The 15,256-nt window shown below is 47.5% G+C and overlaps 1 protein-coding gene across 5 annotated transcripts in view; it reads right to left on the bottom strand.

The window, feature by feature from the left end:
- COBL (cordon-bleu WH2 repeat protein) overlaps nucleotides 1-15,256 on the bottom strand; it is a 305,873-nt gene that overhangs the window by 73,076 nt on the left and 217,541 nt on the right. For 3 of the 5 annotated variants that reach the window (XM_070787414.1, XM_070787412.1, XM_070787413.1), the window contains one exon: nucleotides 12,932-13,111. The exons of the other annotated variants lie outside the window; for them this stretch is intronic. In XM_070787414.1, the coding sequence (XP_070643515.1) occupies nucleotides 12,932-13,111 (180 nt within the window). The remainder of the gene's footprint in view (nucleotides 1-12,931; nucleotides 13,112-15,256) is intronic. 5 annotated transcript variants of the gene reach the window in all.

Raw genomic sequence — 15,256 nt, 5'->3', positions numbered from 1 at the left:
TATCTTTCTTCAGCAATAATAGCTACTTCTTACACAAATGCTTATGGCTGTAATTATATACAGTCTTCCACAATATTCAATGTCTGGGTCATAAACCTTCTCTTGTTTCAGTTCAGTTCAGTTCAGTCGCTCAGTCGTGTCCGACTCTTTGCGACCCCATGAATCGCAGCACGCCAGGCCTCCCTGTCCATCACCAACTCCCGGAGTTCACTCAGACTCACGTCCATCAAGTCAGTGATGCCATCCAGCCATCTCATCCTCTGGCGTCCCCTTCTCCTCCTGCCCCCAATCCCACCCAGCATCAGAGTCTTTTCCAATGAGTCAACTCTTCCCATGAGGTGGCCAAAGTACTGGAGTTTCAGCTTTAGCCATCATTCCTTCCTTTTCTTGTTTAGACGTTTCCAATTAATGATTTGAGGTCAAATGACTGCTGCTTATCAGACAAAAGTTCTTTATTTCAATGCAAATAAAAGCATTTCTAACTTGTTCTGTTTCCTTGTGAGTAACATCTGTAACTTTGTGTTTTTCCCATCACGTGGCACTGGATTGGTTACACATAGCTCTAGCTATATATTTCTAGAAGCTCTAGCTTATATTTCTTTATGGGTTCTACCAATGTCAGCTGCAATAATTCTTACATTATCGCCACCATTCTCATCGTGATCAAGCAGACAACAGTCATTTAAGTAAAAAACACTTTCTGATTTTTTTTCTTTGAGAACAATGTTTAAAAAAACCTTTTGGAGGGAAATGTGACAAGCCTCTCCAATTCAAATGTATCTTTGCACAATAGTAAAAATTTACCACAGCAAGCCTTTTCTCCTAAACCCTAAGTCTTCACATGAGTATTTTCACCTGCTGTGTCTTAGGACTGCTAAGGTGACTCCTGGATTTTCTCAAGATGGGAGAAGGACCTCAGTCTCTAGGAAGAGCAGGCAACACTCCTACACGGACATGGCAGCTACGCCTCCGGGCCTGATTCCCACTTGCACGAACCTCCAGACCAGCATTTATCAAGTGGCTCCATTGCTACCTCTTTTCCCATGGGGAGCCATAGTAAGAAGCGGCCATGGGTGGAGGTCATTTGCTACTCAGTCTAACAGCCCCCAAAGCCTCCTGGCATCGAGCAAGTACCCATGGTCAGTGAATCAGTGGTTGAATGACTGCATGCCTCATGAACAGATGAAGTGAGACACAAGATCTTCTTCCTGTTTTCTTTTCATAAACTCTCTAAATGGCAGGGGACACAGTAATAAGAAAATCTAAAAAAAATCTATAAAAAAGTTGGGTCCTACATATCCCAGAAGGATAACCATAGGTCATGAGTTGTGAATCCCTACAGGTTATATTAGAGTTCATGAGCTTAGGCACTTATTTTTACCAGGAAGACAGACTATTTCAGTTCTATCCACATTGCCCTCACTGGTCGATTTATGGACACCATCTTGCTGAAAGGAAAGTGGAGAAGAAATTTTGCATCCAAATATCAAACAAGAAAAGTAGGAATTAATAATGAATTCAAATAAATCAAGGTTCTTAATAAAAACATATCCGTGTATCTGTGAAAGAAGAATTTCAGACAGAAAATTATCAACCTAGAATTTACATATAAAACTCTTTACTCCTACAAGGAAATATAAACCTCAGTCAAACAAATCTCTGTTGTTTCTGCACTTATATGTCAATTCTAAGGAAAGTGAGTTGCAGGTGTACAAATGAGCCCTTTATGCTGACAGATGGAAGATCGACAGGAGAATCAGAGTCAGGACAGCAGAGGCACAGGGAAAAGTCAGAGGCACGGAGCTCCAGGGAGGGGCCGTCCATCAGAAGTGCTTGGCATGGGTAGGGAATGATGCACAGCAATAAACTGTGGGGGAAAATAAAGGGTGAAACATGAACACAAACTGCCAAAAAAACATCGCCCTTCTCAGTATCACCAAGGCCCTGGGGATTGAGCACTGCATAGAGAGTGAGGTGTCGGCCAAACCACGTTACCACTGTTTCCTCCACTTTCTTTCTTGCTTTTGAAATGTACTTTCTTTATTGAAGTACAGTTGATTTACAATATTGAATTAGTTTCAGGTGTACCACATAGTGGTTCAGTTATACATGCTGTTTGTTTTGTGCTAATTGCTACGTTGTGTCTGACTCTTTGTGACCCCAGGGGCTGTAGCCCACCAGGCTCCTCTGTCCATGCGATTCTCTAGGCAAGAACACTGGAGTGGGTAGCCATTTCCTTCTCCAGGGGATCCTTCCAACCCAGGGATGGAACCTGGGTCTCCTGTATTGCATGCAGATTCTTCACCATCTGAGCCACAGGGAAGCCCTCAGTTATAACATATATGTATCTATTTTTCAGATTCTTTTCCCTTATAGGTTATTATAAAATACTGAGTACAGTTAGCTCCCCATGCTATGTAGGAGGTCCCTGTTGGTTATGTATTTTATTTATAGTGCTGTGTACATGTTAATGTTAAACTCCTAATTTGTACCTCCCCCCTTCCCCTTTGGGAACCCCAAATTTGTTTTCTATGTCTGTGGGTCTATTTCTGTTTTGTATGTAAGTTCATGAGTATCATCCACTTCCTTCCAGTCTCTCTCTGTGTCAGTTGTTCAAAGGACCTATTGATCTAACACACCCAATTCTGTCCCCTGGAAAAGTTACATCAGCAGCACTCACTGCTGTCTTTGAGGTCTAATAAAATGATTTGGATTTGATCAGAAACCTGAAAGTCCTTGCTGGCAGAGACAGTGACCAGCTGGTAGGCAAAAACCAATTTTTTTACCTCCTGGAAAGAAGTCTCAGTTGCTTTCAGAACTCCAGTGGAAAAATAGATAACATTGCAAAGCAATGCCCTCAACTGCAGATCAACAATCAAACCTTGATAATGCTGATGCTAAGCAGGGCTCAAGCATGAATTCAGAAAATACTGACTGATTTACTGGGCTGGAGAAAGGTCATCAATGGCATGTGCCTGCTGACCACAGTTTTCAAGGATGAAACTTCTGGGTCTTGCTATTTTCCCCAGTGAGAGACTGACCATCTGATGAAGGGCCATTGTATGGAGAATCTTTAAGGCCCTGAAGGCCTCAAGGCTTAGGGATTAAAACAGAATGGCTGTGCCTAAACTCACAGCATCTCACAAAAATTCTGTAAGACAACATTTTAGAAGACCACTGTCAGTAAGAAAATGGTAGGCTTATAATTCCTACTCACTTTTTAACTAATCAAATACAATAATGGTATTAAATAAGAATGTTGAACCATTCTTTAAAAATCAAGCTGTTTCTTACTTCCAGGAAGAACTTAAATTTATGTGAACCCAGAAAGAAGTTCTCATAACTCTTGGCATTGAAAAGTTGTTTTTTACAACCAAACTGAACTTGCTGCTGCTGCTGCTAAGTCGCTTCAGTCGTGTCCGCCTCTGTGCAACCCCATAGAGGGCAGCCCGCCAGGCTCCCCTGTCCCTGGGATTCTCCAGGCAAGAACACTGGAGTGGGTTGCCGTTTCCTTCTCCAGTGCACCAAAGTGAAAAGTGAAAGGGAAGTCGCTCACTCGTGTCTGACTCTTAGCGACCCCATGGACTGCAGCCCACCAGGCTCCTCTGCCCATGGGAGTTTCCAGGCAAGGGTACTGGAGTGGGGTGCCATTGCCTTCTCCGAACCTGAACTTAGGCAGCAAATTAAACTTCTGAGAGACACAGACACCTGTTTGATTGTGTCAACTCACAGCTTGAGCAGTGACTTAGACAATCAAAGATAATGTTGCCATCCATTTTCTTAGCTAAATTATTTTACTTCTTTTCAGCATTCCTGTTTATATTTGTTGTTGCTTTGTGGTGGGAGGCTGATAAATGGTTAGTCACCAGCTCTATTCTGGAAAAAGGAAAAGGGACAGACAGAACAATAAGGTTGCACTGCTATAAAGAATTTGTAAGTGATAATAAAGACTGCAACAGTCTTTGTTGTAAATTGTATATGACCAATTGATACACATAGTACTTTTATTATTTTTTGCCAAATTATTTTACCTATGGCCAGCTTATTATTACCTTTGACAAACACATGTACTTTTGACACCAGTGTGGATTAATCATTTTATGTTAAGGAGTAAGATGAACATGAAACCATGAAGAACTTGGCTTCTTCGTCCATCAGGTGAATGACTTTGCTGAGTTGAATAATGGTTTTTGAAAAATGGAAGAATCATTCTTCAGTTTTTTTTTGGGGGGGGCTACTTTTCACAATGCATTGGCTTGATATGCTTTTATAATTAATCTGCTCTATTAACATTACCCAGGGTTACACTGTATGCCTGGACAATTACCAGACAATAAATCAGTCCTGACACAGAACCTCTGCCAGTGTCCATGGTGTAAATGCTCCTTCCTTGGTTGATTTCCAGGTCTTATCAGTCACTGAATGTGGTGTTGGGAAGATGTGTGCTGTCATATAGCATTTTCACTATCATATTATTAAATCATATTGATTCAACGTACATAACCTCAAGAACACAGAAATAGTAAAACATTAGTAAAATAATTAGAAAGTGCTGAGTTTTTAATATGTACCTTTGTTTTTAATAGTATTCATTTGCAAGCTTACATATTTTACTTTTAATAATTGCTTTATTTGACAACAGGCTTCCCTAGTAGCTCAGCTGGTAAAAAATCTGCCTGCAGTACAGGAGACACTGGTTCAACCCCTGGGTTGGGAAGATCCCCTGAAGAAGGGAAAGGCTACCCAACTCTAGTATTCTGGCCTGGAGAATTCCACACACTGTATAGTCCATGGGGTCGCAAAGAGTCAGACACGATTGAGCGACTTTCACTTTCACTTATTTAACAACTGGCTTGCAAAACTTTTAAAATTTCAACAATCTGCTCTCACCAGCTAGATGGCATGAGCTAGGCTGAGTGGACACCTGGGCTTCCCTGAGTTGTCACTAAGTTCTTCAATTGTTTAAGACAGCGACATAGCTTAGAAATAAAGTGCCCAAAGACAATTAGCCAAAGGAAATAATTTCACAGGGTTTTCTTTTTTTAAACACTGCATAACTCTATCATGATTCTTACTGCTTTGCTCCTAAGTAGCACTCAGTCTAGTTCATATTGGATAGATGTAATGCTTTTCAAGGTTCCATGATAACAGGTTACAATTTCCACCCATTTTTAAAATATATTGTGAGCAGGGACAGACTCTGCTCCCACAGTTGCCGACTTCCTTCCTTTGATGAGAAGGTCACTTGCTCACCACCCAGTTCCTGTCTCCCTGGACGCTGTGCCCTTTCCCATGGCAGCAGGAGCAGCGGTGTGACGGGTCCTCTTGCCACAGGAAGGAAGCAGCCAGTACACACAAGATGGGCAAGAGTGCTCTGCTGGGCTTGCTCTGAATCCCACCCCGCACCCCCCAACCCTGTAGGGTTTCAAGGGTGCTTCCATGACAAACAAGATTCCCAGAATTGTGTCAGCTGTGTGTGTGTGTGCTGAGTCGCTCAGCTGTGTGTGACTCTTTGCAACCATTGTGGATGGTAGCCCACCAGGCTTCTCTGTTCATGGGATTTTCCTGGCGAGAACACTGGGGTGGGTTTGCGGTTACCTCCTCCAGGGGATCTTCCTGACCCAGGGACTGAAGCTGCATCTCCTTTGTCTCTGTACCGCACGCAAATTCTTTACTGCTGAGTACCTGGGAAGCCCACTGTGTCATGAGCTGTAGAATTAACTGCTTTGTCTGGAAACAGGCTGAGTGTTTAATGTTGTTTCCAATTGTAGAGCAAGACGCTAGGTCACTTTGAAGATGACTGGCCCCCGCATAGGGAGACCGTCAGTGAAGTTCCTGCCCTGTCCTGTGTACTCTGGCTCAGGCCAGCTCTTCTCTGAGCTAGAGAAGCTCTCATCTGGAAGCACGGGGATCTGCTGACAGCTATTCTGCCAGAAAACCACACAGCCGGACCCAAAACACTTCTAGATTTTCAGATCTGCTGAGTCACACAGCCAACAATGCAAGTTCTTGTTATTATTATTAATTTTACATTGAGCAAACTCAAATCTTCTATTGAAAATACTTTATTTCTCTCATTTTATTCCCTTAATTCAGAATTTCCCAAAGTTCTTTAAAATGGAATACTTGTTCACAAATTGAAAAATGATTAGCTTGAAACATCACAATGGTTGTCATGGTGGTGCTTGAACCTATAAATCATTTAGAACAGGAGACAATGGCTCCCTTTTCCCTCTATGTCTTTAAAATCCTTTGCCAATTATCTTAGAAATGGATACCCAAGGAAAGGCTGATTTCCTCCAGCCTGGTGTAGGAAAATGTATAACAATCATTGGACAGTAAAATTTTAAAAATATAAAACAAACTGAGGATCTGTAAATCAAATGTAAAACAAATTGAGCTCTCTATGCATTGATTTCTAAAATCCCCAGGGTCTTGTCATTGAAACAAGTGTCTACTAACTTGTTAATAACTTAATCATAACAAATACTGCAGATTTCTTAAATAAAGAATTCAGTGCAGCTAGTGGATAAACTCCACCAGCATGATCCACAATGAAGGTTCAACTAAAACTGAAGTCAGAGAGTGAGCTGGTTAGTGATGGGCAGAAATCCATGTGCACAGCTATACTGGTTTAGACATGCATATGAAGCACCAATGCACGTGATTAGATATCCAAAGGTTAATATGAAAGCTTATTAATAAGAAACGAAAAGATTAAAGTGTACAGGCCAAGGAACTTCTATTTCCTGTTGCTACATTTCTGCAAGGGAAGTTCAAACACATCACCAAAACCCTACTTGCGATGACCTTTGTGCCACAAGGCTGAGATCGTTCTCCTCCGCGTATGCACCAGCATTCAACCCCTCAGACCCCACAGGCTGGCCTGACCAGGGTGCCAGGGAGAGGGTGACAGCTCGGACCAGGCCAGGGGACCTGCAATCCTGCACCAAGTGATGCAGAGGCCAAGTCCACGCAGCTTCACATTTGCTCTGACCTACTTTGACGAGGCTGCGTTTTGTTCACCCTAAGTTAAATTCACCATGGAAGACTTACTGATGCTTCTTGCAGCAGAAAGTGACTTTAAATGAGATATAGGATTCCAAAGATTGACGGGTTGAACACACGACTCCGCTCACTCTGTTCTATTCTCTTCTTAGCTTCTAAGACTATCAGGAAACTGAACCCTTTCGTCTCTGGGCTCTAGGAGCACGCGTGCTGACGCCAGGAGCATTTCTTGTCATCCCTTTTGTTTGTAAAAGTAGGAATGAGAAATGGAGCTGGGTGTCAGCCCTGAACTGGCCAGTCCCGCACTGAGCCTGTCCCTGGAGGGGACAGTGCCCTGGTGACTTCTGCCTTCCAGGTGTGTGGCCACACTTCTTGGACTCATGTACCTGTCTTCACCCCTGGCACCTAGTCTTCCCTCTGCACCTGCTGCTCTCCAGATGCAAGAAGGAAATCACAGGCTGCATCCCACATGTGGTGAACACTGTTGGTTGTGGAAGCAGTATGCATTCTCCACACTTCCCAGTGAGCAGAATACCTGTGCTGACCAGCAGCTCCACACACCCAGGGAAAGCTGACTCCCATCCCGGCAGTCAGGATGCATCTGACTCCTCTTCTGGGATTCCATTCTCACCAGGGACTAGGTCCGCCCTGGACCCAACCTTGGTCTACCAGACACGAGAGAAACTCTGCAACTGGCCATTTCTGGAAAGGCTTCCTTTTCCTATGAAACTACTAGGAAAATGGTCTCTTCCCCTCTTCTGAGAATTGTGGCATCTGGATGGGATGCAGGGAATGGCCATGGTGCCCTGGCCAGCTTGAGGAGGAAGCCCACCTCAGAGATGACTAGGGAGATCCTTGATGGCAACTCTGGGCCTCAGGTTCAGCCCTGAAGTGTGTCCTCCTGGGACTCCTGTTCCACGAGGTGAGAGATTTTTACCTGAGCAGGCTTAAGACAGGAGTTTTGCAACCTGTATTAGTTATCTACTGCCATGGATCAAATGACCTCAAAATGTAGAGGCTTCAAAGCATAAGAATCTATCCCATAGTCTGTGTGGGTATGGAATCTGGGCATGGCTCTGCCATGTGCCTCTGACTCCGGGTCTCACAGGCTGTAATCAAGGAGTGGACCAGGGCTGTGGTCTCACCTGCAGGCTCGACTGGGGAGCCTGTGTGAGCCTGTTGCTTGGCAGCTGTGCAGGACTCAGCTCTCAGGTCAGTGGGTGAAGGGCCTCAGTTCCCCACTGGGTGTTAGCTGAAGGCTCCCTCTGCCCTTGCCATGGGGTCGCCCTGTAGAGCAGATCCCAATGTGCCAGCCGGCTTCCCTTGGGGTGAGCACATGAGAGGCTCCAGATGGAAGCCAGAGACTGTCTGCACCCAATCTCAGAGGCGACAGGTGACTCCACTGTGGCCACATTCTACTCGTTAGATGGGAGTCCATGTTCAAGAGGAGGGGCTACACAGGGGGTGAACACTTGAGGTGGGGGCATCGAGGGCTTCCTGACAGCTGGGCCAGACAGGAGACTGCTGAGGAACGGGGGCCCTGGCTGGGATGCTGACGGCTGCTACAAGCCCCACGTCTCCACACCTTGCCTGCATGTGAGGCCCTGCTGACACTGTGGAGAGCATCCACAGACAGACCTCAGGGCTGGGGCTGGACGCCCTTTAAGACCGCGACAGCCTCCAAGCAGCTCCAGCTAGTGGAGCAGCACACACTGACCTCGGTAGCAAGCATGGTGAGAAAAGGACGAGCAGCTGGAGGATGACGGGGAGGGGCAGCCGTGCTGAAGACAGGCTCCCAGGATGGGGCAGGGCCAGCAGAGGCCCACCCTGCTGGCAAGGGCCTGAGTGCAGGGAGCACTCCGATCAATCTGGCATCCAGGCGGGCCCCCAGCAGTTGAAGGACCAGTCACTTACAGGAGGCCTCTTAGAATCAGACACACACACTAGGTACAGTGACTTTCTGACTACAAACCAATTTCGATTCCAAAAGAGCCCAAAGAAAGAAAGTGAGGTCGCTCAGTTGTGTCCAACTCTCTGCAACCCCATGGACTGTAGCCTACCAACTTTCTCCATCCATGAGATTTTCCAGGAAAGAGTACCAGAGTGGGTTGCCATTTCCTTCCCCAGGGGGGTCTCCCCAACCCAGGGATCGAACCTGGGTCTCCCGCATTGTGGGCAGACGCTTTACCCTCTGAGCCACCAGGGAAGTTTCAAAGAAAAGCGCAGGAGCCCCAGGTAAGCGTGGCACTCGGCTAGCACACACCTCCTTTAGTGAGCCTTTGTTCTGGGTCAGCATGATCTTAATAGCCACGGGCCAAGTGCTGCTCAAAGTTTAAGCATCACAATGGGAAGGAAGGTCTGTCCCTGCTCAGGGCCTGGGGCCCAGGGGTTGTTCACATCAGCTGGCAGAAGGCCAGGGATGGACGGGAGGCTTGGGAGCAGTGACAGGAACACCAGTAAAGGCGTGAGGACAGCAACCAAGACCAGGGACAGGGAGATGGCTTGCACAGAAGGCTCTGGAGCAGGCGAGATCACAGTTGAGGGTGTGGTGCAGAGGACCTATTTCGTATCTTCTCACTTCCCAGGTGGTGCTGGTGCTGAGGAATTTGCCTGCCAGTGCAGGAGGCACAAGAGACTGGGGTTTGATCCCTGAGTCGGTAAGCTCCCCTGGAGAAGAAAATGGCAACCCACTCCAATATTCTTGCCTAGAGGATCCCATGGAGAGAAGAGCCTGGCAGGCTACAGCACATGGGGTCTCAAAGAGTCAGGCACGACTGAGCGCACACGCATGCACACTCTCTACCACCTTCTCACATCTGCCTGAAAAGCCATTGTTACTGATTCGCCGCTACTTAACTCTCTCCATCCTATCTTTGGTTGTGCTGACTGGTTTTCAAGAAAACATACTTCACTTCTTTGTAACAACCTAGGTGGAGACACCAACCAGGGTACAGATCACAAAGAAGGTGCACAGCAGAAGGGGTCTGGAGGGAGCTTCCAGCACAGCAGGAGCAAAGTGCAGGGAGTGGCCAGCAGAGACTGAAGGTCAAAGACACCTAATGTCGGCTGCTGGACCTGGGAGACTGGGGCCAGTGGCAAAGCTGCTTCAGGCTCAGCTTCCTCCTCACTGGCTTTCCCCAGACAGCACAGAGCGAGATCTCACCTGGCCTCCAGGTGGTCAGGTCTTGTTTGCACCACAGACACATTGTTTCTCAGAGAGAACACAGGTCTAACATTGAACTCAGGAGGAAACACACCAGCGTGTGTGGCTGGCATCCGAACGTCCCTACTGAGCTCCCACGACTATAAATAAGTGGATGTCTAAGGAGAGCACAGGTGAGGTGTGTGTGCCAACGGGGTAAAATCACACCCAGTACGTTATGTGCCAACAACCCACGGTGCCCTGGAGACAGGCTAAGAGCAGTACCCAGATTTCAGCATGATGTAAGAAAATCAAACAAATGATAACAAAGGATTCTTTTTCTTTCACTTATTAAAAGACCTGAATCAAAGCCGGTGAATTGCTTTCTCCCTGGCTGAGTGGTCGATTCCAGTTTTTCACACTGTAAACAATGCTCAGCAGAGTCCTGCTAATTAGGTAAGTAAATGCTTCAAAGTGGATGCCTTAACTCCCGGGGCACCCATGGCTGGTGGTGGTGGGGCAGGAGGCAGGGCCGGGGCAGAAGGCGCAGGGCTCTGGGTGGTCCTAGCATGAATGGGCCCTTCTCTCTGCACCCCCTGTGGCTCTATGCTCTCTTCCTGGCATCTCTGTGAGCGTGTCTGAGAGGACGAGCAAGAGGGAGGGCAGGGGAAGTCCCCTGGACACGCATGTGGGGAGACTAAGGTGTGCAACTGACCCAGGACTGAGAAGGGGATGGGGCCTCCAGATGGGAACACAAGGGACCTTCCCTTCTGTCTGGTGTGGGTCCAACCTCTGCACAGACCTTTGTCTCAAAGGCTCCCAAGGGTGGGTGGAGTGTGGCTCCTCAGCACTGGAGGGACGCAGGAACAAACTCTTCTCCAGGATGACGCAGCTTTTAACAAGCTGGGGACTTGGTCATCCAGTGGTTAGAACTCCGTCCTGGAAATGCCCAGGCACAGGTTCAACCCTGGGCGGAGAACTACGATCCCACCTGCCATGTGGCATGGCCAAAACAAAAGAAAAGCAGCTAAATCTTGTCCCATGTGCCTGGCAGATGCCACACATGCCAACACCACCCTCAAACCCAGGCAGGCTGGGGGAGACTGAGGTCTGAAGGCTGACAGAAGTCAGGTGTACGCCTGGCTCTCCCACCCAGTGTGCGCCCCCGGGCGGTGGCCCCTCCTCGCTGCCAGGGGCCCCGCTCTCCACCCAGTCCTTCCTCCCACTGGCTCCCCAGGGAGGACAATCCATGGAGGTAAGGATGGCAGCCACAAGAGCAGCCACTGAAAGCTTGGGCCCTGGCATGCGGAGCTTCAAACCCACCCTCTTCAGGTATGAAACAGCCCTGGAGCTGTCCAAGCCTCGGTTGTCATCTTTCTGACTCATCTGTCTAATCCTCCATTTTTGAATCCCCTACAAACTTCATTTGCATTTGGAAGTAGGTCCAATGTCAAGATGATCAAACGTATTTTGAGGATGAAAAAGAAGTCTTTTTTGAAAAGAGATAAAATGAATCAGGATTATTTTGCCTAGAGAAAGTTGGTAAGTAATTCAACAATTATCTTCTCTACCCAGAAGCTGGCAGGGAGCTAGCTGTCATTTCCAAGGAAGATAGAAAAAGATCAAGTGGTTGGATGGTGGAAAAGGATGAACTTCCTAAGCAGAGGGCTGCAGAGCTCATGTGGGACATAGGCATCAGCTGCTCCCCAGGTGGAATGCACAGAGGCATTATGCTGTTGGGAAAATGCAACCCTGGAGGGTACCTGGTTTATAAATACGCATCCTGTATAGCTTAGGAGCCCTGAAGTAGGGACACACACAGGCTCAATATATGGACGATGCCCTCTGTGTGTGTGTGTGTTACTGATGCTTAGTCACTAAGTCACACCTGACTCTTTGCAACCCCATGGACTGCAGCCCACCAGGCTCCTCTGGCCATGGGATTTCCCAGGCAAGAATACTGGAGTGGGTTGCCATCTCCTTCTCCAGGGGATCTTCCTGACCCAGGGATCAAACCTGCGTCTCCTGCATTGGCAGGTGGATTCTTTACCACTGAGCCACCAGGAAATCCTGTACGTATGTGTAGGTATATATAAAGAACTTAGGCCTGTCTGGAAGCAGGGATGCTCTACATGGTGTTTGTTAAAATTCAAAAGAAATCCCAGGAAACAAGAAAGGATGATCTCAGACGAGGTGTGACAGGAAGCAGAAACAAAACCAGCCTTCGATTCTGGCTGTTGCTAGACTCAAATCAAGCTGGTCCCCTCCTGAGGCCTCAGCCTCCCCTTCTTTAGGACTAATGTTTGGCCACTGGGTTCACAGACTCCAATGGGTAAGTCCCCGTCCATCTCTGGAGCACAGCCCCCTGCCCACCGGCATTCACAGCCGGCCGCAGCGGGCTCAGCACCACGACCTGTGTGACCGCATCATCGCTGTGCTACGCTGACCTGGCCACTGGCGAGCATTCTGAGGCCGGTTCTAACTCGAGGAACATTTCTCTGCTCCCGGCTGGCTGCCTCGGCCCACAGGATACAGTTTTGGCTGAACTCTAACCGCGCTCTGAATGATTAATGGGTTAAATAATGTTACACGGGTGCCTGCCGGGCATCCAAGGTGCGTTCACTGTTAACCAGACACACTGCGTCGAGCCTTTAGCAAGGAAAGCCGGAGGGGAGAGACACACACATCCCCAGGCAAGAACGGAAAGTCTGGAAACCCAGCCCCGACACCAGAGACGGCAGAGACGAGGTGTCGACACGGAGGGAAGCAAGAGGCACGTACGTGCGGGGGCTGGCCTTGGGCTGGAAGCCTCGGGAGCAGCGCCTTCCCCGGGAGCACCCAGCGGAGGCTCGGCCGCGTCCGCGGCAGGAGGCGGGTAGGGTGGGGGCGGGGGCAGCACTAGCTGGGGGGGGGCCCGAGCGGCGCCTCGGGGGGGCTTCTGTGGCACCTGCCGTCCGACACCTACATGGAATCAACAGGAGTCACTTCAGAAGGTGAAGCCACCGCTCTCCGCCTCCCACAGAAGGCACGTCACCAACACTTACCCACACCAAGGACAAACTCACGGCCCCAAACATACACACAGCCGCACCCGACCCAGCCACGCCCCGCACCGGATCCAGCCACACCCACACCGGACCCAGCCACACCCACACCGGACCCAGCCACACCCCGCACCCAGCCACACCCCGCACCAGGTCCAGCCACACCCACACCAGATCCAGCCACACCCACACGGAACCCAGCCACGCCCCACACCGGATCCAGCCACACCCACACCGGACCCAGTCACACCCGGCACAGGATCCAGCCATTCTTGGCACCAAATGGAGCCACACCCCGCACCAAATCCAACCTCTTACATGATTCAATTATTTTATATACGTGTTCCATCCTTGGGTCTCTTTGAAAATACCTGCCCAGTTACCATTTGTTTTTGGAAGGCACAGTATTTTCAAATTCTGGACCTATAACTATTATTAAAACTCCCTAAATAGTTCTGTCAAGTTAAAAGGAACTCCTTTTCTTCACAATAGTCTTTTTCCGCTTCACAGGTGGTTTTTTTTTTTTTTTGGCTTATTCTTGTTGCTTATATTTATCATCTATTATAGATTCAATAATCCCCTAATTTTGTTTCCCTCTTTAAGCTCATTTACACTATCAATCTCTTTGTTTGTGGTAATAGCTTTCAAACGTTGTCTCAAAAAGGGTCCTTGGCTGGACAAAGGGAGAGAAGTGGGGTCCCTCACTCCTGTCTATCTCTCAGACCATCAGAGCAACCCTCTTTCATCTATTCACATTGGGGATTTATTTACAATTTGCTATGAAAATGATCTGCTAATAAAATTTTTGAAAGTCAATGACTTGACACATGATATGAGTTACTAGTGTCATAAGTTGTGCTCATTATACTCATCTTAAAAATAGTTTCTTCAAGCTCTAACGTTTAGACTCTTCTAGTAACTAATAGAGTCTATACTTCATGCTCTTTATCAGACTATGAATAAAAATACTAAGAGACTTCATTTCTTCATCAAGGGATATATCCATTTGTTCCTTCTCTTGGTTATAGTTCTTTAGACACAGAAAAATGTTAATTTTCCTATATCTACATATCATTTCCTCTCTCAAAGTGCAAACGAGCTAAGGCAGTCTGCATGGGTGTGGTTCGCCTGGCCCACAGGTAAGGACCTGACAGATAAAACAGCACCAACCCCAAGGCAGGTAGACGAAGAGGCTCTCCACTAGGAGGCTTGGTCTTGTTTACCAAGAAATTTGGGTCAAGACCCAAATCCAGCCAGCTGCAATACTCCTTTAGCACAAGTACCAAACATTTAAAACATTTTGCTCTCTAGGGATCTGATACAAAAAGCTCAGCATATTCTGTTGTGGTTTGCACTACTTTTAAAGCATTATCTTTTAACCTAAAGCCAAGATTTTGGCTAAAAGTTCTGCTTGTGATGCCAGTATTGTACTTTTAATTCATGGGGATTTCTGATGGTGACGGAAATCTGCCTTGAAATGGCCAAGACCCCTGACCTCAAAAATTATTCCAAGTTATTATCTGGAGGAAAGGAACTTCTGGCCTCCTCCTCAATCTTCACAAACAAGTTTGTGGACCAGAGAGAGACTCATGCCCAGTTACTACCACCCACACCTCTTTGTAGAGGGAACTGTCACCCTAGTTTTCACTTTAAAATCCCATCTCCCTTCTCCTGTGATCCCCTTGGGTACCAGCAGCCCAACCCATGCCAGAATCTCTAAGCTCATCAGAGTTGGGCCTCGGTCTTTCAAGGTTCCATCAGGAGGCCCTTCCTGGGGCTGAAACGGGCTGGTCTGACCAGGAGGTGTGCAGAACTCAACACATCCACACTACACTTAGCATGGATGCCTCTAAGAATTTCAACAGGGAACTCTCAATCTGAGTTCATCATCCATTTATGAAAAGAGTGAGGAGGCAGCTTGGAAGGTAGAATAGGGGTCTCATTGTTAAGAGAAAAAGAAAACAGGATTAGCTGAAGGAGCTATTGATCCTTTAAATTGGATAGCTTTTCCTTTGGGAAAGAGGATGCACTGACGTGAAATACAGGATACGGCTCCTTGGAA

Source organism: Bos indicus, chromosome 4 (assembly GCF_029378745.1).
Source record: "Bos indicus isolate NIAB-ARS_2022 breed Sahiwal x Tharparkar chromosome 4, NIAB-ARS_B.indTharparkar_mat_pri_1.0, whole genome shotgun sequence".
Taxonomy (NCBI): domain Eukaryota; kingdom Metazoa; phylum Chordata; class Mammalia; order Artiodactyla; family Bovidae; genus Bos; species Bos indicus.
This window is presented reverse-complemented; position numbering and strand designations above follow the sequence as displayed.